The sequence below is a fragment of the Helianthus annuus genome, chromosome 13, assembly GCF_002127325.2.
Source record: "Helianthus annuus cultivar XRQ/B chromosome 13, HanXRQr2.0-SUNRISE, whole genome shotgun sequence".
In the NCBI taxonomy this organism is placed as follows: Eukaryota; Viridiplantae; Streptophyta; class Magnoliopsida; order Asterales; family Asteraceae; genus Helianthus; species Helianthus annuus.
This window is the reverse complement of record NC_035445.2, coordinates 95,873,162-95,900,053: the sequence shown is the minus strand read 5'-3', so window position 1 is coordinate 95,900,053 and position 26,892 is coordinate 95,873,162. Positions and strand designations below refer to the sequence as shown.

The following is a 26,892-nucleotide window of genomic DNA, read 5'->3' as shown; positions in this document are numbered from 1 at the left end:
TGTTAGAAGCAATTGAATTTCATAAAGAAAACAGTTCCTCTAATGCACACATTACTGATAGTAGATCGCAACAAATGACTGCGTCTGAACCAATTAAATCTTCTGTTCTACAAACAGTTGAGGAGGTTATCTCCGTTGAGTATTACGAAACTCTTGGTGGTAGTTTAAGTGGAACAGCGACTACAACTGTTGAACCCATTGGTGATCAATTGGACAGTGGTTACATCATTAAGACTCCTTTGAAGGCAACTACTGATGAGGTTACAACTGTAATCTCTGCTTCACTGGGAAGTCCCCAGAACAAAGAAAAAGGCGCATCTGTTTCTGATGATATGGAGACTTCTCCTATTATCAACATAAAAACAATCACTACAGGTGGCAATTCAGATGATCCTATTAAAGTAGGTGATGAATTTACCTATAAGGATTTGACGGTTAGAGTGTCTAACATTGAAACAGATGTTGCTGAAATGAAAGAATTGATTAAGCAGATGATAGAGCTTTTTAAAAGTCAACCTAGCAGACAGGAAATTGCCAATGAGCTTTGGAATTCTATGCAACCCATCTTTCAAGTTCAGAGGAATTTGGCTGAAAGTAACCGCAATTTCAGTTTGGAATTTATCAGAAATTTGGTTGATACCAGGTATAAAGACACACAAGCAGACATTATGAACATTAAGGAACATCTGTTGGAACTTACTGGCTCCACTTCTAGATCAATCTTTAAGAAAGATGATGATGATGATGATGATGCCAAAAAGGGGGAGAAAGATTCATTGAGAAAGTTGTCACCAGATTCAAAAGCTAATCCTACAGAAATTGTATTGCCTGCTCAACCTAAATCCCAACCTTCTCCAAAAAAACCACTACAAAAGAAGGAGAAAATACCTTCCACACCATCATCACCCATTTTGTCAATAGATGTTGGGAACACAAAAGTATCAGCAGATGTTTACCAAACAGCTGCTGAGACACCAGTTGTTTCAGTAGAAGTTTCTCAAACATCTGCCATGATCATTTTTACTACACCAACCACAATCCAAACATCTCCAACGTCACAAAGATTTCCCATACATTCATCTTCACTACCAAAAAATTATCCTTCACCAGAAATCATCTCCACACGTAAGAGAAAAACTCATGTCGATAAAATCACAAAAATGAACAATGATCCTCTGGTAAAGCCAACTCAATCTAATTGGAAGAAAGTCAAAACAGTGGATTCAGATGAGGTATTGAAGTTTAAAAGAATGAGAGCAGAGCTTGTGGCTGCTGATTATGGTCCAGTTAGATCCATTGCCAGATGGTCTAAACTAAAAATTGTTGAGACCTACAAAAAGCTGGAAGAAGATAGAGCTGAACATTCAAATGTTCTTCAAAAGTCAGTCTATCCTACAACTGTTGCTCTGTCTCCAAAAATCGGTACTCCAAAAAACCTTCTCTCATCATCTGATTTGTCTGAATCAATTGTAAATTTAGTTAGCAGACCACAATCACCAAACTCATCTTCAATAATTCTTTGGCCAAGAAAACCAACTGATCCAAAAATATTAAAGTGGAGGTCATGTTCAAAAACCCAAGTATTGACTTTGATCAGATCAGATGGTAGTGTTGAAGAGATTAAAATGGATAGTGCATATAATCTGAATGCATACGATCTCCAAGATTTGTTGGACCTTCAACTTGAGAGGGATGATGAAGAAGACATGTTCTCCCTGGACTTTGAACTACAATTCAAAGGACAAATTAGGGAGTTGTTGATGAGAAATAAAAATCAGTAATAAAGAAGGGTTTTCATATCATCTGTTGTATAGGGAGATTGTTGAATCAGCATCTGTTACATTGTTTGCAGTAGTATATTTAACCAGATCACAACATGTAGCGAAGGACATGTTGCTGCGTAACAAATTCTTGAATGAGGTTTGATGTGTGTTGTTTAGGCAGGTGATCGTATGTTCTTAGTTAATGTTTGTTAAAGTTAAGTTGTATTTGAATTTTATTAAGTTTGTTTGACATCTTTCATATGTACTCTCTTTTTTGAATAAGAGAATTGAGATAATCATATGTAACTGATGAATTTTATTAAGTTTGTTAGACATCCTTTAGACATCTTTTATTAAGTTTGTTAAATATCTTTTATATTTACTTATAGTTGTCTTTTAGATATAATAGATAACACGTTTTGCTATAATATCTATACACATATCTATATGTTCTGTCAATATGTGTTATGCATGGTTTTCTAAGAAACGACCCGTATTTGCACACGGGTCTTACCGCTAGTATATTATAATAAATAAAAACAAATTTTGGCCACTTGGCCTTCATTTAGACCATTAATTACCACGTGGTATACTGATAATGCTTAATGAAAACTTTTGAGGGGTAAAATCACAACACGCTCTTTCTTCTTTCTATTCAATCAAATGCCTTTAATTTTGCTTTGATCATTATTGAGACCGACTTTCCTTTTTATTTTCCCCAAATTTGTTTCAATCATATTACAATCTTAACCCTAAATGTCAGTCGATTTTCACATGTGCGATTTCAACTAGGGCAATTTCATATCTCAATTTCATCTTCATGTATTTCATCTTAGTCATGGTATGTTTTTATGAATCCTTCGTATGTGTTTCTCGATCCACAATGTGTAGATTTGATTTAAATATTTGGATCGACGAGATGCCAATGGTAGCGGATTTAATATAAATACAAATCAGTTGTCGATAAACAATGAGTTTCAAAGATGATAATAAAGACAGGATGTCCGATACAGATCTTCAGATACCGTTTCTTCATACCGGCAGTGGATACCATATGGGCTGAATGTAACGCCTCACTTTTTGAAACTTTCCTTAATTAGAAAGCTTGTCTTGTATTTCTAATTTCGGAAACTTGTAATCTCTTATTATCGTATTTCGTTTCAAATCGTTGTAAACCGAGGCTTTGATCATAATGAAATTGATTATTTTATAAGGATAATACATGTTTGTTCATACTTATTTATACATTTAATTCATACACATTTGTTTCATATTCGTGATTCTCATAAACACGTGTTTAATTTGCAAACAATTGTCATTTTTATACGCTTATTACATGCAAATACTTGTACATACACTCTCGATACTCAAATTATACTTACATACATGTTATACGCTTAAAAACATGCCAAAACACCAAATTTTAGCTTAAAATGGGGGAAAACCAAGTTTAGGGACCAAATTGCAAAATCTGCCTAAATTAGGCTTTGGTGGGGCGTGAAAGACAGGGCTCTGCCTATCGCGGGTGGCCAAACCCCACGATCCGCAGATTCTTGTTTTGTGCTTGCGGATTGGTTCCTTTTAATCCATAACTCTCACCTAACTCACTCAATTACACTCCCAACTACTAACCCTAATCCTCCACTATATGTACAACACTTCTAAGCCCCATTTTCACTTTCCAAATCTCTCAAACACTCCCAAATACTCTCAAGATTCATCTAAATTCACTGATTTTGAGCTGAAAGTTCTAAGTCTTTCAAAGTGAGTTCTAACTCACTTCCTTCTTCAATCTTGCTTGTTTCTTCTTCCATTTCACTTGGATAACCTCTAGGATGGTTTTCACAAGTTTGTCATGGCAAACTAAGGTAAAACATCACCATATTTGAGGTCCAAAGTGAGATGTATTTTTTGATTTTTGTTCATGTTATTGTAAGTTCATTTTCTTTAACCTTTCTTCATCATTTCTTCTTCCACAAAGCTTGGAACACCTTTAGGAATGTTTCCACAGGTTTACCATGGTAAACCAAGATGGAACAACACCATCTTGAGGTTCAAACTTTCTATTTTTGAAGAATACTTGTTATGCTTTCATAAAACTATGTTTTCTTGATGTTATCTTATGCCTACTTGTTGTATTTTATTTCGAACAATATAATTGATTCTTTTAGCAATGAAATGAAATGTATTATTAAATACTTGTCACGACTTAGAGTTATGTGTAATGAGCAATCTATTTCGTCTCATTCCGATGTTTTCGCCATCGGTTGGGGTGTGACACTGGACACATTATATCAAAATGACGTCATCTCAGATGCTCAGAGATTGATCTGTTTATATTCTCACATGTATTCTTATTGTTGCTCTAGGTCCTATTCAATTAGGTTTCATGTAAGTGATTGGTTTGATTGTTAGTATTGTATACCTTAATTTTGTTTAGTTTATTGTAGATTTAACTATTGTTCACTTCAATTTGTGGTTAGTTATTATGAAATTTATTTCATACCTAATGATGATTGTGGTGCCTTATACTTCAAGACCGGCATTCACATTCCATGATTTTGGAGACTCGATTCCATCAACAAAATTTCCATGATGTGTATTCATATCTATACCAACGCCCCGAGTTACTGCTCTTATTCACCCGTTTGTAATATTTTTTAGTGGATCTAAACTTGTTTTACTTTTAATTAAATTGGTATGTTACTTGTGTTGCAGGCATATAAACCTACTGTCATGTTTAAAACATTAGCTACAATAAAGTGACAAGTAAGATGCAATGTTTACAATATTTTGACATATAAACAGAATGCAAAAAAACGACAATGTTTGTAGAGGAGGTCTTCTTCTTAGTAGCTTGGGATATAAAGCAACGACTTGTTGAAACTGACACTAAGGCTGAGGTATGGTGATACTTATTTATAATGAAAGTTGCTATGCTTGACTTGGCAAATCATTGAAGGAAATTGTTCTTACTATTTTTTCCAAACATAAAAAGTTTTAAATGAAGTGAAAATGGCGGAATTGTGGGCTGCGAATACGTGATTTAAACATATGAATGCTTCAATGCTGAAAGGGCTGCTTTATCTATTGAACATGAAATACAATGTTTACATGTGGTGCTGATTGCTGAGCACTTATTAAAATACCTATATAATACCTTAATCTTTTTTTCTTAATTAATATTATAATTGCAGCCATAGACCGTCAAGATTACTCAACAAGGGCAGACAACGAGGGTTTTCAGAAGCTGCTCAGAAATTAGCACGTTGTCGGACCTTAGCTGGATAATAAAAAGATTAGTCACATTGACAAAAGAAGGCATGAGTTCAACTCTCAACTGGTCAGTTTGAGTCAGTTGGTGGACGTTCTGATGTTCCTTGAACACTCAGTTGTCGTCCAAATGGTAGAATCAGGTTGGTTGAAGGAGGATGTGTTCCCTTTGAGGCCGTCTAAGTGTTTTAATGCCCCACCAAAATCCAATTCAAACTGACAGGTATACGTAATGAAGGGCCCACTTGTATCATGATAATAGATGATTATTATCATGCCTCCATTCCACTTGAAGTTTTTGTTCCGTTTGTTTCTTTAATACACGAGTAAATACCTTACCCTTCACTTGCCCGAGCATAACCTGGCCTACCCTTTTTCACACGTCTGTAATGTAAAGTGTAACGATCGGATATTAAGATGAACACGATTGGAATACTTTTTCGTCAAGGGTTGTTTGATTTCAATCAAATAATGAATTTATGAAACTGGTGTAACTATCAAAGATTCCCCTGTGAAGCTCTGTTCTCTTGTTTGTTGCTTGTTTTAATCTTATATTTATTAAATATATTCGTGGGCACCCATAACTAGCCATTGTCTTATGTTACTCAGTGGAGCAACTCCATTGATAGCTGTGAGGAAGGGTCACCAACAAGGAATTACTTGCCTAGCCCTCAAAAGAGAAAGGTCTTGCCTTTAAGTGTGTACAAAATGGAAAAACTTGCAAAACAGAGAAAGAAAAAGAGATGGACTCCCTTGGAGGAAGACACGTTGAGGACCAGTGTGCAAAAGTATGTCATACTTATTAATCTTTCTTCTACCTTAATTTATATCATTTTCCACACCCTATACTTATCAAGTAAATCTCACATACGTTGTTGAAATCTAAGCCATGCAATTTGATTAATTTGTCGTTTCATGTTTATCAATTTTCTCATTATCTTTGACAGTTGATAATGATCGGATGGTCACGTTGGCTAAATGAAGGGCCCTCAAAGTTTAATATAAAATTATCTTTCAACTATTTACCTTTGTGAGAAAAACTGGCTGGTTCATTAAACCATATCACTGAAGTTTAACCCCATGATGAATAGTATTAAAACTACTCTATTTGCCAACCAATTTTATTTGGATTTTGGAGTCTTTGTCTAATCAGTAATTTTATTTTTGTTTGTAGAGTGAAGGTTCAGGTGTATGTATAACTTCACCTAGTAGAGACATATCTGGTTTGTAGATAAGTTCTTTTTATGATCCTCCCACAAGGCAGCCAAGTTGCATATACACCAACACAAGGCAGGAAAATTGCATACACACAAACACAAGGTTGGACATGCAGTTGCTTTTAGAGATGGTACATTAGCACCTACTTTAGGCACCATTAGGCGAGCAAGTCGAGGAGTTGGTCAACTGTTGTTGAAAGTGCTGCTGGGATTAATGCAGGTTCTGTTGCAGTTGCTTCATTATTTGTAGCTAGCCTTTGATTATAAGTTTATGTATATAATATTTAAATTGAAAACTTATGTAGGGATTATGAGTTATTATTGTTAGTACATTTGGTTGGTAGGTTTTATGATGCTTACTGCATTTTTTATTTTACCTAAAATTAAAAATAAAATGGGTAATTAAACGTAAATAGATACGTAGAACCACAATAAATATGTGTGACCAAAGATAAACAATAACCACACGTAAAAATTACAAAATTCCGCGTGGCTATAAGAAACTATTAGTGACGCCATGGTTACTTTGTTTTTTTATTGTGTGACGGAATGATGCCAAACATCATGGAAAAAGAAAATTACGTGTGACCAAAGTTTGACAATAGCCGCATTTAAAATTACAAAATTTAGTGAGGCTATATATAATCATTAGCCACATTTTCGTCACTCTATTTTTTGTTTGTGTGATGGAATAATAGCAAATGTCATGAGAAAAACAAATATGTGTGACCAAAAGTTAGACAATAGCTATACCATTATCACTTTTTTTGTCTGTGACAAGATGATAACAAATGTCATAGGAAAGACTAATATGTGTGACCAAAGGGTATACAATAGACACAATTAAAATTACAAAAATGATTTGTGTGTCTAGGAAAAGTTTTTAGCCACAATTACAATAAATTCATGTGACTATATAATAGAACCGGGCACACTTACAGTATTTGATATGGCCATTGCTACCTTTTAGGCACATTTAATGGACAAAATGCTTGATTACAACAACTTTTTTTGCCACACTTTTTTTAATTGATGTGACTAAAACAAACTTTTTAGTAAATATATGTGACTATTTAATAGAATCGGTCATACTTAAATAAAGCTCATGTGGCCATTGCTACATTTTAGACACACATATGTTTGATTCCAGCAAGAAATTTGAGTACCCTTTATCCACACTTTTATGTTGCAATGGTCACACATACATGAATGTGGCCGTATGATGCGTACGATGACTCGACCTTTGGTCACACTTGAACTAGAAAAAATAAATGTGGCCAAAACCCTATGGTCACAGTTTTTTTGTGTGACAAAAGACGATTTTTGACGTAGTGCTACCTAATCTAATGAGTTCATTATTGATGCAACTGGTCCTTTCATAATCTTTTGTACGTATATTCAACCCCAACTCTGCTTTATACCGGTCTTTCAGCCGAATCCCAGATGTAAATTTGTCGAGACGTTGGAAGTATTGATCTAGTATACTTTGTCTTATCTTTTGCAGCTAGAGAAAACATTTAGCGGTTTTATCTATCAATAGTACTCTTTTGGAGACATTTCATTATTTTCCTTTATGGTCGAAGTTATTATATTTTATTTTTGTGACCCGTTAGAGATAAGCCACGACCACACTTAGTTCATAAGTAAACGGGTCAACATTGCCACATCTAGAAAAACACATTCCATAAAAATATGTCTAATCAAGAGATGTTTTCTCACAACTTAATGTTGTAGGTTGTTTTGACTTTTGATAACATTGTTGAAGACGTATGTATGAGGATATTTGCTTGAAAATGGAAGAGTGTTATTAAATGAACTAAAAGCCATAGGCTATGCTGAAGCAGAGGTAAAGTGGGATCTTTAAAATTTTACCTTGCTCATAAGTAGCAACGGATTGGGTGGGTTAGGCAACATAAATGGTTATGGGTCTAGGAACTAGCTTAGTGCACATTATCTACATCAGCAGTGGACACCATCACTTATATTTGTTTTTCATAATTATAGGAATGTTGTTACATATATAAGGATGGAGGGTGTGCATATTTCTTTTCAAATAACAACCAATATGCTTTTTAAACTATGAACTTTGGAAACCATCGTTATAATATTCTTCTGTTGTGTAGGAGTGAGCTCGATACCAGTGAAAATACCAGTCTTGAAAATCACCAAAATTGGGTCCCGGAATCGAAAATGCTCGGTAAGGTTCTTGTAAGGTACGATTTTGAAGGCAAAAGTCGTACCGAACCAAAAGTACCAGTACCATACCGAACCGAAAGTACCAATCTCCAAAAATGCCAAAACATGGGTACCGAATTGATACCCAAATGACCATCCCTATTGTAGCGTATAAGCATTTTCTTTAACTACAAGAACATTGTTTTTAATGTAACAAGGGTGTGAAAGATTATAAATTCGCCCTATTATTGTCTTATTTAAGTAAGTCAATCTCTCGTTTATTGTACCTGGTTTTGGTCCACATTATATTATAGGTATAGTAACTTTGATTTAAAATAACCAATGTTCAAAGAATGTGATTTAAAGTTGAACAATGTGGCTACTCATGGACAATGTAACATTACATTACAAGACATGAGGTGTGGGAACCTGATAGAACTATTGGGGTGTTTCGGTTTGCTAATTTAAAACAGCTTATCAATCAGGTTTTTGCGGTGTAACATTCAAGTATTTGTTATCTTTGTATATTTATCTGTAAGGACTGTTGTTGAATTTTTAAAAAATTGAAGTGCCCGTATTACTTGTTTGTTTTCAGCAAATGTGAACAGAATGTTAACAACTTCAAAATGCTCCTAATCCTCACACTTTCATTATTAGCACAAATGACCCATGTAATTTTAGACTTAAATAAAAACTGATTTAAACTCTGCTTGACTAACCAATTGACTTATGTTTCACCTTATAACAATCTCCACCTTGGAATAGGAAGTCAACCAATATCCAGCAGACCTAAACACTTCACAAATTTCCCAACTGGTAGAGCATTTATTAACATACCAACACCCTTATCCTATGTACTAACATGTTCAATCTTGACCCCCCCTGAATTTACCACTTCTCTGATAAAATGAAGCTTACCATTAATATGTTTAGTGCGTTCGTGGAAAAAAAACTATTTTTAGACAGTTGCATAACTCCCTAATTATCACAAAAGACCACAGCTATATCAACTTTAATCCCAAGCTTAACAACAAACCCTTTTAACCAAGACTTTCTTTTATACCCCAGTTAATGCTATGTACTCCGCTTTTGTACTGCATAATGCTACAACATGTTGTAATGCTACTTTCCATCTCACAACACTGCCCAATACTTTGAGTACATATCTTGTTATGGATATGCCTTTATCCATATATTTTGCATAGTCAGAATCAACATACCTTACAACCGTGTTTTCAAATTCCTAACTATGACTAAATATCAAACCAACTTCCACATATCCACCCAAATACTTCAAAACCCATTTTTATACCTCCTAGTGTAACTTCCCTAGATTAGCTAAATAGACTAACCATACTCAAACCATACCCTACGTCTGGCCTAGTACACACTATCAAACAGGGTACCAGATTCAAGTAAGATATCTCTTCATCGGTCTCAGGTAAGTCTTGACTTGACAATTTGAAATGTTGTGCAATAGGTGTTGAAACAGCTTTGCACCATTCCATATAGAAGTTTCTAAGAATTTTCTTAACATTAGACTTCTGAGATAACTTAATCTGCTTTAGTTTCCCGTCTCTTGTGATTTCTAGTCCCAAGATCTTTTTAGCTTCACTTAGTTCTTTCATTCCAAACTCTTCCTTGAGTAAAGCTTTAGTTGTAATGATCTCCACTTATTCTTTCCAAGCTACAAGCATATTATCTACGTAAAGTAGAAGATATACACATTGACCATCATTATATTCTTTACAGTAAACAAAATGATCATAACAGCTTCTTGAGAATCCATTGGTCACCCTATATTCATCAAATCTTTTATACCATTGTTTGGGCGCTTATTTCAACCCATATAATGACTTCCGCAATAAACACACCATCTTGTCTTTCCTTGTTTCTTCAAATCCCAATGGTTGATGCGTGTAGATCTTTTCTTATAAGTTGTCGTGTAGAAATGTTGTTTTTACATCAATCTGTTCTAATTCCTTATCCATATTTGTAGTTAATAATAATAATAATACCCTAATTGAAGTATGCTTTTACAAATGGGGAGAAAATTTCATTATAATCCAAACCTTACCTTTGAGTGAATCCCTTAGCCACTAACCAGGCCTTGAACCTTGGTTTTCCCACACCTTCAATTCCTTCTTTCAGCTTATATATTTACTTGCAAGGAATTATCTTCTGTCCCATAGGCTTTTCAACAAGAACCTAAGTTTTATATGGATGTAGAGACTTCATTTCATCTTCCATTGCCACCTCCCAATTTTTTGTATCACTAGACGTCATTGCCTCATGAAATGTTATAGGTTCAATTGTATTTTCAAGATCAGCAGCCATGAACACAATCGCTGATACATCATGTTGATCTTTGAACCTATTGGTTTATGAATTTCCCATCTAGTTCTATCCCTAGCCAAATGATAATAAGCGATATCAATCTAACTTTAACTACCTTCTTCGGTAGGATTAACTACCTTTGGTACTGATCACCATGCTCCACCTCAATATGAACACTTGGATCAAACTTAGTAGCTTTAGATCCAACCAGATCCTTATACATGACATGTTCTCTGAAGGAAACAACATCTCTACTAACAAATACCCTTGATCTTTCTTCATCTATCTTCCATAATCTATACCCTTTGACTCCCCCAGGATACCCCAAAACTATGCACCTTTGAGCCCTTGGTTCTAGTTTCCCCAGACTTATATAAGCATAAGCCAAAGAACCATGTACTCTCAAATCTTCATATTCTTGTTTCCTTCCTGGCCAATCTTCATTTCTATTACTGATGAAGGAGATCTATTAACCAAAAATGTTGCAGTTGATACAATTTTTGCCTAAAATTTCTTTGGCTTTCCTACACAGATTAACATACTTCTAACTTTATTGAGAAGAGTTCTATTCATTCTTTTTGCCAATCCATTCTGTTGAGGGGTTCCAGGCACTCTAAGATATCTGACTATCCCACTTTTCTTGTAAAATTGGTTTAAGTCTCCACTACAAAACTCTAGACCATTATCGGTCCTAAGCTTCTTAACTTTTTTACCAGTTTGATTCTCCATTAATGACCTCTAATCTTTAAACCTTCCAAATCTTCATGTTTGTGTTTTAACACATAAACCCAAACCCTTTTAGAATAATTATTTATGATTGTCAAGAAATAGCTTTCTCTCCCAGTGAAATATTCTTAGTGGGCCCCTATAGGTCTGAGTGCACATAATCCAGTATTCCCTTGGTTGCATGTTTTCCTTTTGTGAATGATACCCTATGTGATCAACCCAATATACAATGTTCACAAAAGCCTACACTTCTTTCTGCAGGATTACCTATCACTTGTTTCTTCAACTCTGACAACCTTTGATCACTAATATGACCAAGCCTCATGTGCCTTAGGACAACCTCATTTGACTGACTATCTTGAACCACAAATTAACTTCTTGAACAACCTTACCATCTAACATGTAAGTATTATTCTCACACCTAGTTCATAACAAGAAACTACGGATCCTCTTATAACTTTGGCCCTTTCATTTCTTAAACTTATTGTATAACCATTCTTTTCAAAGGTTCCAAGTAACAATAGGCTTCTAGATAGTTATGGTATATATCATACATAATTTATCTGTATTTTACACCCTTTTATTTAGTTTAATAACTATTGACCCTTTCCTTTCTAGTTTACATGGCATATCATCTCCAAGTTGTACAATACCCAAATCTTGTAACACATGTGTTTTAGAATACTCTTTATAGGGAGTCGTATGAAAGGAATGACCAGAATCTAATATCCAATTACCTTTCCCTTTTTCTGCAGAGACTACAAGAGCATCTGCACTCTCATATCCATCCTGAGATGCTTTAGAAGAATTACTCCCCTAACTTTTTGATGAACCAACCTCACACTTCTTCTTTTTGAATCCCTAACACTCTCTTTTGAGGTGTTTTTAGAGTTGCAAATGAAGCATTTTCTGTTGAATCTTGACTTAGATCTTGAACTATTCTTCCTTATCACACTTCTTTATTCCGATCTTCCTCTCATAAATAGATCATCACCATTGTCTTCCTTGACATCAGATCTTTTCTTCAACTCTTTAGAATTGAGAGCCGCAAAAACCTCGTCCATAGTTAATGTATCTCTACCATGCATTAATGTATCTACAAAATGTTCAAAAGACTGTGGAAGAGATGACAAAAACAAAATAGCTTGATCTTATCTTCAATTGTGACATCTATATTTTCAAAATCTAGGATGAGTTTATTGAACTCATCTGTATGATATTCTAATGACTTTCCTGGTGTCATATGGAATGTATACAGCCACTTCTGAAGATACACATTGTTAGCTAAAAACTTTGTTATGTACAGAGACTCCAACTTCGTCTAAACTCTGGAAGCCAAAGTCTCTTGTGACACTTCCCTCAATAAATGATCACCAAGACTCAGAATTATAGCATTATGTGCTTTCTCGAGAACGTCTTTCTTCTCTTTCGCTGTTAGATTAGCTCGTAATTTCTCTTCTTCCGCTAGAGCAGCAACAACTCCATTATGAACCAGCAACACTTTCAGCTTTAGTTGCCATAGGCCAAAATCATTCTTTCCATCGAACTCTCAAGTTCAAACTTCGTCAACACCATTGTTAACCTCCAATTTCAATCTCTAAACACCACTTTTCTAAATCGAATTGAGCCTCAACCTTGGTTTTGATATCAATTGTTGAGAGGTTTAGAAAAAGAAACAAGAAGAACACTAGAATCAAAGCTTTAAAGCTTCATTGACTATTTTATTGATGACTCAAATGATTGCATGAAAATGAAAACTACAAAGAGAATGATCTGAAACTAAGTCCTAATAGCTATTTATCCCCAATTCTATCTAAGGGCTATTAACAAAATGTTAAAATTTTAAAACGCTCCTAATCCTCAAAACTTTCTTTATTAGCACAAATGACCCATGTACTTTTATAGTTAACAAAAAACCGACTTAAACTCTGTTTGACTAACCAATTGACTTCTATTCCACCTTATAACAAAAATTATTATAGCATAAATTGTATAGAAGATAAAATAGAAAGTGTGGAGATATCGTGCAAAATGTACAAAGTAAATCCAGGCCCTTGAGCAAACTTTTTCAATCATCAAGATTGACGCGGTGGCAATATCGTAAATAATAAAAAGATTACAAATAGTTGAGATTAAATACGAAAATGCCTTTATCAATTATCATTAGTCTTTTTTTTTAACTTTTGTTTCATCAAATCTATTCATATATTTTTTTTAAGAATATTCTTACTTGGTACTTATTGCCTTATTTTGTTTAAATGGTTAAACTTTTTAAATTGAGATTGTGTAATGTGAAATACCTTAAATCTGGGGGTTTCAATTGTTAGATTTATTTTTTAACATATAACTCTTAAGGGTAAAGATCAAATAGGAAGTTAATTTTCTCTAGGAAGGATAGGAAGCCATAGGATTATGACATGTGGCAAATTTTAAAATAAAGAGAAAGGGTATTTTAGTCAATCCAACTCTTTCTTCTTCCTTTTTCAAAACCCAGTAAATTCAAAAACCCATCATTTTCAAAATCCACCATCTTCAACTATTTCTTCACTTTATATCTCAATAATCACTACATTATAGTGCGATTTTCATCACAAATCAATGATTCAGAACCCGATCAACGTGTTCTTCAGCTTTTTTTTTGAAGAAAACCCAGTTTAATTTCATAAAAAAATCTCGTTTTTTCCGGTGATTTTGGAGATAATCACTCGATTCGTTCGATTCGAGCGTTGATAAGTGTTTCTATCATTCAAATTCCGTCAATTGATGAAGAAATCGGCTTCGATCCATGTAAGAAATTCTTTAATTTCATTTTCATGATCTGGGTTTTTTATTTAGTCATTGCGTTTTACGATCTTTGCGGGGGTCCGGGGGCGGCAGCCCCCGGTAGCGGGGTCCCAGGGGCGGCAGCCCCTGGCGGGGTCCAAGGGGCAGAGCCCCTGGCGGGGTCCAAGGGGCAGAGCCCCTGGCTGGAAATTTTTTTTTTCTATTAAATTGCTGTACTAAAAACGCATCAGAAAAATTAAATTTCCATAAATTGGCTCATTTCGAAGACAGTAATTCGTAGACAATTCAGACAGTTCACAGTGACAGACAGTTTTATGTGTCCATTGCGTTTTAGAAATAAGACAGTTCACAGTGACAGACAGTTCACAGTGACAGACAGCTATTGCGTTTTAGAAAAAAACACATTTTTAAGTGTTTTTAGTCATTGTGTTTTAGGTAAAACACATTTTTAGGTGTTTTCAGTCCATTGCGTTTTAGAATGAGTCATTTTTAAGTGTTTTCTGGCCATTGCGTTTTACATATAAGACATTTCTTTGTGTTTTTGGTGCATTGCGTTTTAGGTAAAACACTTTTTTATGTGTTTTCAGTCCATTGCGTTTTAGAAAACAGACATTTTAAGTGTATTCTGGCCATTGCGTTTTACAAATAAGTCATTTTTTTGTGTTTTTGGTGCATTGCGTTTTAGGTAAAACACATTTTTATGTGTTTTCTGGCCATTGCGTTTTACAAAAAAGTCATTTCTTTGTGTTTTTTGTGCATTGCGTTTTAGAAAAATGTCATTTTTTAGGGTTTTTTTTTCATTGCGTTTTACGATACTGGGGTTTTTTCTATTGCGTTTTACGCAACTGGGTTTTAAATTTTTTTTTTCAAAATATAGCAATAGTATACTCGTTTTAAAGATAAAAAAACACTCGTTTTTTTTGGTGCAATTTTTATAAAAAAATAATGTCGTATGAAAGAGTTATTAACGTTTAAAAAATGGGGGGAATTGGAGGAGAGAGAAACTATTGGCTTGGATTGACTAGATTGCCCCTGAAAAAAGTCACGCGCCTCTTTTTTACTTTCAATTTCCCTGATTTAATCTTAGCCCTTGATTAAGTAAATGGATGGTCAAGATCACTTCCTAGCCTTCCTAGCCAAATAAACTTCCTATTATATCTCCACCCTAACTCTTAAATCATAAAATTTGATTAAAACCTAGAGCGAAAACTTAAACACGTAACATCCAAATTAATCACAAATATATAACTCTTAAATCATAAAATTTGATTAAAACCTGTAGCGAAAACTTTAACACATAACATCCAAATCAATTACAAATAGTTAATGTCTTTGATTAAAATAAAAGATTACATAGATGAGATATTAGCCTTCTAGCGAGAGCGTTCATCAATGCCAATCCTTTAGCTGACCAACCTTAACATATCCTTAACATATCAAAATTTTCAATACCTGACATTTTGTTCATAAGCAAAAGAATATACATTATCAAACATTTATGATAAAAAAAATATCTAAAGAGTAAACTACACGGATGGTTCATGTGTTTTACTAAAAATTTTGATTTTTGTTCATAGCCTTCGAAAAGTACATGAATAGTCCTGGTGGTTTGCACTTTATAACGCATTTAGTCCCAAATTTTGCCAAAAGTCACATGGATGGTTCCTTTTATTTGCACTTTGTAATGCATTTAGTCCCTAACTTCGACCTACTGAAATCTTTGGATTTATTGGGCGGGGACTAAATGCATTACAAAGTACAAATCACAAGAGTCATCCGCTTACTTTTGAAAAACCAAAGATTAAATCCAAAATTTTGATCAACCAGAGGTACCATATCACAATTTAAGCTAATAATGGGTTTGAGAAATCGAATGGACACTAGACTAATGGTTCAAGTTAGTCCGTTAAAGGCCCATAAAGCCCACCAATGTATTCCCAACTTTGTGACTCCCAAAACATACCTCAATCATTACTAAACTACATGTTCCCACAACTTTAGAACCAAACAAGTTATCAAATCTGTGCCATTTAGAACCAAACAAGTTACGATTTGAAGATAAATTGATCGCTCAGACAGTGGCGGGCCCTGGATTTTTTTCTGGGGGTACGGATGATGGGTTCAACCATATTTTCAAGAGGCACGATCAAATTTTTTGCCTAAAAAATACACTAATTTTTTGTTTTCATGGGGTGCGCCCGCTCACCCATCAATCAACATGGGTCCACCCCTGCGCTCAGATTGTGAACGCACCCCTCAAGTTCGACCCGTACCCTTACGTGATTAGGGAACATGTTGAAAATCTTTAACATGACTAGGGGTAAAACAGTCCACCCACTTGATTTATATAGTATCTATAGGAACCTGTTTTGGCAAATGGTCCAAAACGTTGGGAACAGAAACAGGACCATGCCCATAACATATCATAGCTAAAAGTTTATGCAGTTGGACCACAACAACCTCCACTTCTTAAAAGATCAACAAAATAACTAATTGAGTAGCAACAACATAGTGCTGAATGCTGATAACCCAAGTTCAAATTATCATCATGATTCTAGTATATGCTATACAGATGTCCAAACTGCAAGACGAACAAATTTAGCCACTTATAACTTACACCACACACAAGTCATATGTTCGTCTGTAAATTTGTATGTATGTATGTATGTATGTATGTATGTATGTATGTATGTATGTATGTATGTATGTATGTATGTATGTATGTATGTATGTATGTATGTATGTATGTATGTATGTATGTATGTATGTATGTATGTATGTATGTATGTATGTATGTATGTATGTATGTATGTATGTATGTATGTATGTATGTATGTATGTATGTATGTATGTATGTATGTATGTATGTATGTATGTATGTATGTATGTATGTATGTATGTATGTATGTATGTATGTATGTATGTATGTATGTATGTATGTATGTATGTATGTATGTATGTATGTATGTATGTATGTATGTATGTATGTATGTATGTATGTATGTATGTATGTATGTATGTATGTATGTATGTATGTATGTATGTATGTATGTATGTATGTATGTATGTATGTATGTATGTATGTATGATCGACCGGCCCAAACCATATATAGAAATTATGTATTAAACAACCTTATACCTTTTTTTTTATTTTTGCATAGAGTCTACATAGAGTCGGTGCCGGCTCACTTTAAGAAAAATTGGGGCCCCAACATCAAAGGAAAAAAATCTTAGGGGTTGTTTGTTTACCTTTTAATGGGGCTCTTAATGGTTCAGACCTTTTCTTGTTTCAGCACTTAATGGTTCAAACTGTTAGTTTCGCCAGCAAATGTCTAAATGGTTAAGACATTTGCCTCTGAATAGTTAAGCATTATACTGAATCTAAATGGTTAAGACCTCTAATCTGAATTGGTCAGACATTTGCCTCTGAACGGTTAAGTATTATACTGGCTCTTAATAGTTCAGACCTTTTACTTGTTCAGCACTTAATGGTTCAGACCTCTTACTGGTTCAGCACTTAATGATTCAGAAGTTGTCAAACAACTCCTTATTATTAAAATTTGTTTTTGACTATTGAGACTAGAGTTTTTTAGTTTACTGCCCTTTAGTATTGTAGCTGCAAAAGGTCTAATTGTTTTTTAACCAATTCTACTTTACTTGTATACTCCTTAATTTATAATTTATGTATTTTATTAGAGAACCTTAAATCAACTAAAGTAGTTTATTTAATTTTCTATTTACAGTTTTCATGAATTCAATGTGGTTGACCAAATTTTTACAAAGAGCAAGGGTGTAATATAACCGACTTGTTTTAATTAACTTGTTTGGCCTGTTTCAACCGACCTGTATTCCCCCTAACAAAAATCCTAGATCCACCATATATAACAATGACATTTGAAAAAGGGCCCGACCTGTATTCCCCCCTAACAGAAATCCTAGATCCACCATATATAACAATGACATTTGGAAAAGGGCGTCGGTTTTTTACTTTGTCATAAGCCCCAAAATGATTGAGCCGTCCTTGCATATAACGATATTAATTAGCGATGATATTCAAAATTAAACAGTTAAAGAAAAAACTGTTTATGATTGACAAATGGCCCATTAAGATATGATTGACAAATGGCCCATGAAAGTTCCTAAACAAAAATCATTACATAAAATTTTCTTGACTGCAGGGTAACGCAAGTCTTTTTCCTTTCCCATACCACCTCTGACGTGTGGCCTATTCTTGGAATACAAGTTCCCTAAAACAAATGCAATCACTGCTTTCCTAAAATAGCAAAAAGTGAAGTAATCATTTTTTTTAAATTAATCCATAGCTACACCCCCTAAAAAACCCACCCCCCTCCCTATAGTTAGATTGATTAAATTAAAAACTATGAATATTATATAAAATATTTTTAAAGTAAACTGTCAAAATGGTCTCTAATGTTTGGTCACTTTTATCACTTTAGTCCAAACTCAAATCTTTTGAATCTGTGTCCATGTGGTTTCAATTTTGTTGTCATTTTCATTCAAAAGCAAAATCTGGTCAAATTTTTCAGTTAACATCCAGTTTTTTTTTTTTTGTCTTTTTTCCCCCTTTTAGTGAAGGGCAAAATGGTCAGACTTTTTTAATTTGTTATAATAAAACGTTAAAAGGTCATTTTGTCATTCATTAAAAGGGAGGAAACAGACAAAAACTGGATGTTAACTGAAAAATCTGACCAGATTTTGATTTTGGCTGAAAATGACAACAAAATAGAAACCCCAAGGACTCAGATTCAAAAAGTTTGAGTTTTGAACTAAAGTGGTAAAAGTGACCAAACCTAAAGGACCATTTTGACAGTTACTCATATTTTTATGTAATGCTCAGAATATAATAAACAAGACGGTTATGTATCCGTTTGAATTTCTGTTTTAGCACTATCTATATACACTATGTATAAATGCATTATATTATATGATTATTACGATCTTAACATATTATCAGGTGTGAAACGAAACGAACATAACTGAAACGACCATAGTGATCTTTTATTTATAACGAAAATGGCACGAACACACTGAAGAAAAAAAAAACTCTAGGTACATAAAAAATGGAGAAGGATGCAAGGCCAAACCACTTGGGAACAAAAGTCCAAAACACACACATAAAAAGACACTACAAACTACTTTAAGAGCAAATCCCAATTGAAGTTGTGTTGTATTGTTTCGCTGGTGGTTGATGTTGATGTTGACATTTGTGGGGTCGAAAAAACTGTCGGCAAAGAATCAAAAGTCTCCCATTGTGTGGTTACCACAACTGCCCCTGATGTGTTCTTACTCGACGCCTCTTGCGGTTGACCCGCCACCGCGATTGGTGAAAATTTCCCAACTGACTGGTTGGACTGGTGGCGGTTTTGCGCCGCGACGCCAACACGAGCATTGCTTTGATTTAGACGGGGTTTTGATGTCGGCTGCGGCTGTGGTGGCGGCTGCTTAGGAACATAATTCTCATTCCCTTTGTTCCCTGTCGTGTTTTTAACCTTTAAAACATCGAGTGTTTCCACATATCTTTGCACCTTTTCCACCTTCAGTTTCATCAATCAAAAATATTCACTCAAATTTTTAATGTTAAAATTTCAAAAAATAAAATAAAATAATAATAAAAGTAATAATAAGAAAAGTAAATTTCTTTTTGAGTCCACTATGTTTTATTGGTTTTAATTATTGAGTCTAAACTCAAAAAGTTTAACGCTCTGAATCTCTAAACGCTCATTTTATAGCATTTTGAGTCCAATTTTTTTACCACTTGTACTTTTGATTTTGGACTCAAGTGGTTAAAACCATTAAAACACAGACACTCAAAACGTTATAAAATGAGCGGTTTAAGATTCAGAGCTTTAAACCTTTTGATTTTAAACTCAAATAATTAAAACCACTAAAATATGGAACTTAAAAGTATTTTACTCTAATAATAATAACAATAATAATTGTGTAAAAAAACCTGCAATTTCTTCTGCCGATTTAAATCTCCATCCACTTTAATTTCGTCTAATTTAATCAGCTGATTCATCAACAACCCAATCAAATCAGACACCATTTTGTCGGCAACTTTTCCTCCTTTAGATATCACCGATTCAACCGCCGACACCTTCCAATTTTCAGCCCATTAATTAAAATCTTCAAAATCTTAATTCCAACAATTAATATTACACAATTAAAATTTGTACCTGGCCAGCAAGCCTATCCACCTCCAAACTAATCTCCACCATTGATTTTCCAGCCTTTTCAATTTTCGCATTCTTTCTGGCTTCAATTTGCCGTTTTTCTCGGCTGATCGGATCTTCAACCACCACCATTTTTGACTTGTCCTTCACACCCACAAAATCTAAAAATGTTTTAGAAGCCCTTTCTTTATCTTTGTATATTATCTTTTGATCTTCATGGTGCAAACCGGTCGGCCCTGTTAACTTCTTCTTCAATTCACCTAAATACCAACATATTTCATTAATTAAATAACTTTTTTTTTAAGTTTCAACTAAACCCAAACTTGAAAAATTAAAAATTATTTAAAACAGAGACGATTACATACTAATAGCAGATAGACGAGCAATAAGTTGCACCGCTACCCTATCCTGCTAAACACAAAAATAATATTTTTATTTACCGAAAGTGGCCGTAGAGGCTATGATGATTTCGTGGTATATCGACCCGTGTTTGACCCGAACCCGAATAGTTGGGGGAGGAACACGATGTTGTGGGTCATCCGGGTCGCGCTTCTGGACCAGCATTCCACCGGGTCGGACCTCCAACTCTTTCTCACTACCTTTCACGGTGGTCAACTCGGTTGTTTTAGTCCTCATTCGCATCATCTTGAACTCTAATTTTTTGGTGAGAGAATATTAACTCAGATCAGAGCTTTGACTTTGTCACGATGCTGACGTCAAACACAACAACACCCATTAAATTCCGACCGACAAAATTTGCAGTACTTCGAATGAAGAAGAAGAAGAAGAAGATGTGGAGGAATTTAGATCTTGTGTTGACACCAAAACGGTGTGATTGTTTGGGTGGCTGAAGGAACCAATGTAGATGCGAATAATAAAAATAATAATATTATTATTATTGTTAATAATAATATTATTATTATTATTATTTAAAGGAATTGGGATTGGGATTATTTAAAGGATTAAATGAAGGTGTTGGTGTTTAATATTGTGGAGAAGAGTGGAAGGTAGGGGGGATAGGGAGATGAAAACTAAATGAAAATGAATGGACAACGAACAAAATACGAGAGAGAAGAGTTGAGTTTGTGTTTCTATAGGGTAATTGGTAAGAATTTTTTATTTTGGATATAATAATATTATGATTGATAAATTTGTTTTGGTCTTTTTAAAATTATGATTATAAGATTGGTTGAAAATTTTAATATTGTTTGTAAAATAGTTTTATTTTTTAAGAGTTTTAATTTGAGGAATATTATCAAAACATACTTATTTGAGTAAAAGTTTTGAAAAAACCAAAATGGAATTTTAGCTGACTGTAAAATTGTGGGCTAATACGCTTCAGTCGCCATCCAAAAGCGTACAGTAAGCCTTAGTCGATGACCAAAAGTGTAGACTACATTCTAACTACTTCAGCCAGTGAAGTTGATGTGACGACTTTCAATTGGCAGAAACGGAGACTGGCTGTTTTGGTAAAAGATAAGTTTTCATGTTTGTTTTTTAGAGTTTTTTTTTTCCAAAAGAGTGTTGATGGAAAAAAAATATTTATCAAAATGGTGGTGTTTCAAAAATATTTACTATTTTGGTGAAAAGTTAACAAAGCAGATTTAACAACCAAAATAAGATAGTGAGGTAAGGTTCTTGTTAAAATGAAGGGTTTGATGTTCAGGATCCTAGGTGAACAGTTAGGATCCTCAGTTAGTAGAACAGTTTGGAAGGTAAAATGTGGCGAATGTAAAATAAATGCGATGAACACAATGAATTTATCACGGGGAAAAAGCCCTTGATCCTCTTCTTGAAAATGATCTCCGGCACACAAAAAATCTCGGGAGCGGGAAAATTACTCAGCCCTAATTCTACTAATATCGAAAATGGTTACAATGATAAGGCTTAATCGATCAAACTAGGTGTTACAACTAATAATCGTGCTTGTGAACAAGTGTAGAGTGTATGTCGTGTGCGAATTGTGTCCCTAAAATGATCTGGTCAAGCCTTTTTATAGTGTATTACAGATAATGAATCCTAATTAAAATTACGAGAAATCTGGGATCCTGAGGAGAATAAGTCATTGACCGTTGGCAGCTCCTAACTCCATTTCCATACGTTTTCTTGAGCTACCTTCGCGATAATTCAGGTACAAGCTATCTACTAATCATTAACTTTAGAATATTCCTGCAAAATATTCTTTAAACGGACAAGCAATCGATTAGTAACAATAGCGCTAAGGATTAGTGGCGAAGCTTGAGATTTCCGATAGGGGGGTCGGAAGTCACTAGACCTAAAAAAAATTCTATCGCTATGTTTCGAGGTGATATGTTCGGGTCGGTGATTCGATTCGGAACGGGTAATATCAAACAAAAAATCTTTCTTGAACATTAAAATGAAAGCATTGTTTAACAAACAATTGAATAAAGACACCAAAACATTAAGAAAGAGACAAATGGTGGGTACTTGTTTGGATGAAGAATTATAGTTCAACCCGTCGACCTTTAAGATTTTTGAATTCTTCAATTATGGACTCTGAATCAAAGTTCTCAGCAATTTCTTTTTCTATGTAAATCACCATACTCTTTGCTAGATACTCATCTGACATCTTATTATAAAGGCGATTCTTGAATATTTTCATTGCTGAAAATCTTCTTTCTGATGTTGCAGTCAAAACCGGAAGTGTCAAGATTAGCCGACACACTCTTTCAACCAATTCCTACATGTTATTTTCTCGGACTTTCTACAAGAGTTTTGCAAGGATCAGAAAAAGTTGATACCTCACTCAGCTTGGCATTATTTCTCCTTTCAACTTGAAAAGCTTCCAATTGATAATGTAATTGTTCCTCTCGTGCTCTGTAAAATCTTTAGGATAATATTTCCCAACAAGAAGAACAATCTGATCAACATTAATCTCTTTTGAACATAAAGTCGCACTAAGAGAAAACAACTCTATCGCTTGCTCATTGAATCTACTATCCAGCTCATGTAGTTGTTTGTCCAATGTCTCTGTAAACAAATCTACTCAATAATACTGCGCAAATGTAACATGAAGATCTTTTTTTACGAGGCCGATACCGAGTAGAAGTATATGGCGCACTCATATCGGGCATGTCTATGTCATGCCTTTCACAAAAAAATGAACGTTTTCAAATAATGAATCTCATCCATTGTTTCTAAAATTAGTTTGACTAACCATTGTTGCTGAAACTAACTCCATTGCATTAAGGTTGTCTTGGGATTTCTTTTGTAATGCTTGACAAAGTGTATTAGTTCTTCCTATTACTCCTTTCATCAAGCGTAGAGCAAGCACAAACTCAAATGATTGGAAGTAACCGTAAGCTATATTAGCATCTCCGCATTGAGAACCTGTCGCAACCCCCGTCCCCTAGTTACCCGGGAACGGGCGGCCGCGGCCAGTTTCAGTGGCATCAGTGTTTATCAGTTTGGCAGCGAAAATTTACATCAGGACCGTAGTTAGGAAATATTTTATCTGAGTAAAATACCACACTTTTATAATATTAAACATATGGGGAAATCTCAAGTTTCCAGTACACACATTTCATAGGGATAAACCCTATTTTATTTAAATAAAAACATCACTTTATTTAGTTAACTTTTATAGCCACTCTTCAAAGCCTTCAGTGATGTCCACCATGGGGTTGGTACTGGTAGTGGGGAGGTGGTGCGTGGAGAACTAGGGCCTCTTGTGGGTTCCATGCATAGCCTTGTGTCCTTTGGAAGCTCACCGTCCCGTCTTCCGCCTCATAAAGTAAGTTCATGGCTCGGCAAATGTGGTAGTCAACTCGTCCCGACCATGGACTCCTTTCAAAGGACCTTGGAATTCTCGTGAAATGCTTGAAAAGACGGTACACCCATCCCCCGAAGAAGATAGGTGTTGGAGCGTGAGCAAGGCGATTGAGGTGCATGTTTCGTAACAAGAGATATGGAACATCGAGAGGCTTCTGGTTGTGGATGCAGTGAAGGACAACCAAATCTTTCAACCCTACAACGCCACTACTGTCGTGACACTGGTTTAGCGAGTAGGAGAGGAGCCTGTGAATGTAGCGGTAAAGCGGGTCTCTCAGTTTGGTACTCTTGGTGCTACTAGGGTTGTAGATTCCTTCATCGATCTGAGCCCACGCGGCTTGACGTTCATTTGCATCCAAGTCTCGTAATCCCCCGGTATTCTCCTCATTTCCCGATTCCTCTTCACCGTATAGCCCTATTATAGATCCAAACTGTGCCATGGAGATCGAGTACCTTGTCCCTCCACACCGAAATGCAACCCCTTCATTGTCAAACGGGTCACACCTTGAGGTGAAATTGAAAGTACTGTAGAACTCCATGGTGCATTGATGCACCGACCGAAGCCGAGTGTTCAATGCAACCGCTAGTGGCCCTGTCACGATGTTGTTGAATCGGTCTAGCTAGTTCACCATGGTTAACAGGTCCGTGCATGCTCGCCTAGGATACTCCTCGGGTCTTGTTTGGAGTGTCTCATATCATGCCCTAGCATCGAGTTCGCTTGCGTTGAACCTTGTGAACTTTGACATCTGAAAGAATACACCAAAAGTTAGTACGAAACAAGGATATTTGGAGCGAAACTGCAAACAGTGGGCTGGACACGGCCCCGTGTTCAGCGGACACGGCCCCGTGTCCAAGCTTCTGTAATCCAAAAAGTTCATTTTTCGTCCCGGTTTCGAAAACCTGAAAATTTTTAGCCCAATAGAAGCGGTTTCCCCCGAAAATGAAACCCTAAGTGCCGTTTTTCCCAAAACAAACCATTTACCCTTCCAATTTTTGTTTTTTTCGGTTCACAAACAAGGGTTTGGGGTTTTTGTGGGAAATCGAACGAATCTATCAACAATACATGTTTATTTACTTTCCACTACACTAATCTAAACTACTACTAACAGATTGTATCAAAAATTTGAAGTTCGACCCGGATGAACACGAAGAACCATAGATTTTTCCCCAAGTTTTGATGTTTTAACTACATGCAAGTAATTAATCTAACTACTAAAGATGATAGAATCATACCTTGATGTTGTTAAACGTGGTAGTGACGTCGGAAATCTGCGGAAAATCGCCTGGAACCAGAGCGTTTTCGGCAAAACGGAACGTGTGGAATGAGGTAACTGTTGTGAAAAGAGGGTTTTATCCCGACAGTCGCCTCGACACGGCCCCGTGTCCAGCGGACACGGCCTCGTGCCGAGCGAGGTTTTTTTTTTTTAAATTTTTTTTTCGTGCTCGTGTGCATGCCCCTTTTTCCGAAAAATGGTTAGAAGACTTACCGGTTTTTGACGTACACTTGCCTGTTCGTAACATGTCAGGTACGAGTTTATTCGTTAACTGTTTGAAGTGAGATCTCCTCTTCCTCATCCTCAATGGATCCTCGGTAGAGTTTTAGCCGTTGGCCATTGACTTTAAATGGTATCCCATTTCGAGTTTTAATTTCTACTGCACCGTGCGGAAAAACATGGGTGACGGAAAAAGGTCCTGACCATCTAGATTTTAGCTTACCAGGAAATAATCGAAGTCGTGAATTAAACAATAGAACCTGATCTCCTACCCGAAATTCATTAAATTTAATATATTTATCATGTAGATTTTTCATTCTTTCCTTATAAATTTCGGAGTTAGAATATGCATAATTCCTTAGTTCGTCTAATTCATTTATTTGACAAAATCGATTTTTACCGGCAGTTTCTAAATCTAAGTTCACATTTTTTTATTGCCCAGTAGGCTTTGTGAGCTATTTCTACTGGCAAGTGACAACTTTTTCCATAGACGAGCTTATATGGGGTTGTGCCTATAGTGGTTTTATAAGCGGTTCGAAAGGCCCATAAAGCATCGTCCCATTCCTTTTTATTTAGTCCTACGGTTTTTTCAAGTATTCGTTTTAAACCTCGATTAGTCACTTCGGCTTGCCCATTTGTCTGAGGGTGATATGCTGTTGAGAACCGGTGATAGACCCCATACCTTGTTAATATTTTTTCGAGTTGATGATTGCAAAAATGGGTACCTCTATCACTTATCAAAGCTTTTGGTGTCCCGAAGCGAGAAAACAATTTTTTCAGAAATTTTACCACTACTCTTCCATCATTTGTTGGAAGAGCCTCGGCCTCCGCCCATTTAGACAAGTAATCGACTGCCACAAGTATATATTTGTTTCCTTTCGACGGCGGGAAAGGTCCCATGAAATCGAGTCCCCACACATCAAAGATTTCACAAACGAGAATGCCATTTTGAGGCATTTCGTTTTTGGAAGAAATATTACCTGATCTTTGGCAAGCATCACATGTCTTTACAAGGTTTTGTGCATCCTTGTAAATGGTTGGCCAATAAAACCCTGAATCAAATACCTTTCGTGCGGTACTTGCGGCACCATGATGTCCTCCGTATGGAACTTCATGACAATGACGGAGAATCCTTCGT

General features: G+C 35.3%; 1 protein-coding gene across 1 annotated transcript; it reads right to left on the bottom strand.

Moving 5' to 3' along the window:
* Window positions 1-19,269: 19,269 nt before the first annotated feature.
* Window positions 19,270-21,570, bottom strand: LOC110898766 (BAG family molecular chaperone regulator 1). The gene is made up of 4 exons (XM_022145603.2): window positions 20,910-21,570; window positions 20,473-20,729; window positions 20,247-20,393; window positions 19,270-19,830 (listed from the first exon to the last, which is right to left on the bottom strand). The coding sequence occupies exons 1-4, from the start codon at window positions 21,112-21,114 to the stop codon at window positions 19,429-19,431; spliced, it is 1,011 nt and encodes a 336-aa protein (XP_022001295.1). The 5' UTR covers window positions 21,115-21,570; the 3' UTR covers window positions 19,270-19,428.
* Window positions 21,571-26,892: the final 5,322 nt, after the last annotated feature.

Coding starts and splice junctions, on each gene's coding strand:
- LOC110898766 (XM_022145603.2), bottom strand. CDS start 21,114: ATGATGCGAATGAGGACTAAAACAACCGAGTTGACCACCGTGAAAGGT. Junction 20,730..20,909: donor AGCCTCTACGGCCACTTTCG/GTAAATAAAAAT, acceptor GTTGGTATTTAG/GTGAATTGAAGAAGAAGTTA. Junction 19,831..20,246: donor ATCGGCAGAAGAAATTGCAG/GTTTTTTTACAC, acceptor ATGAAACTGAAG/GTGGAAAAGGTGCAAAGATA.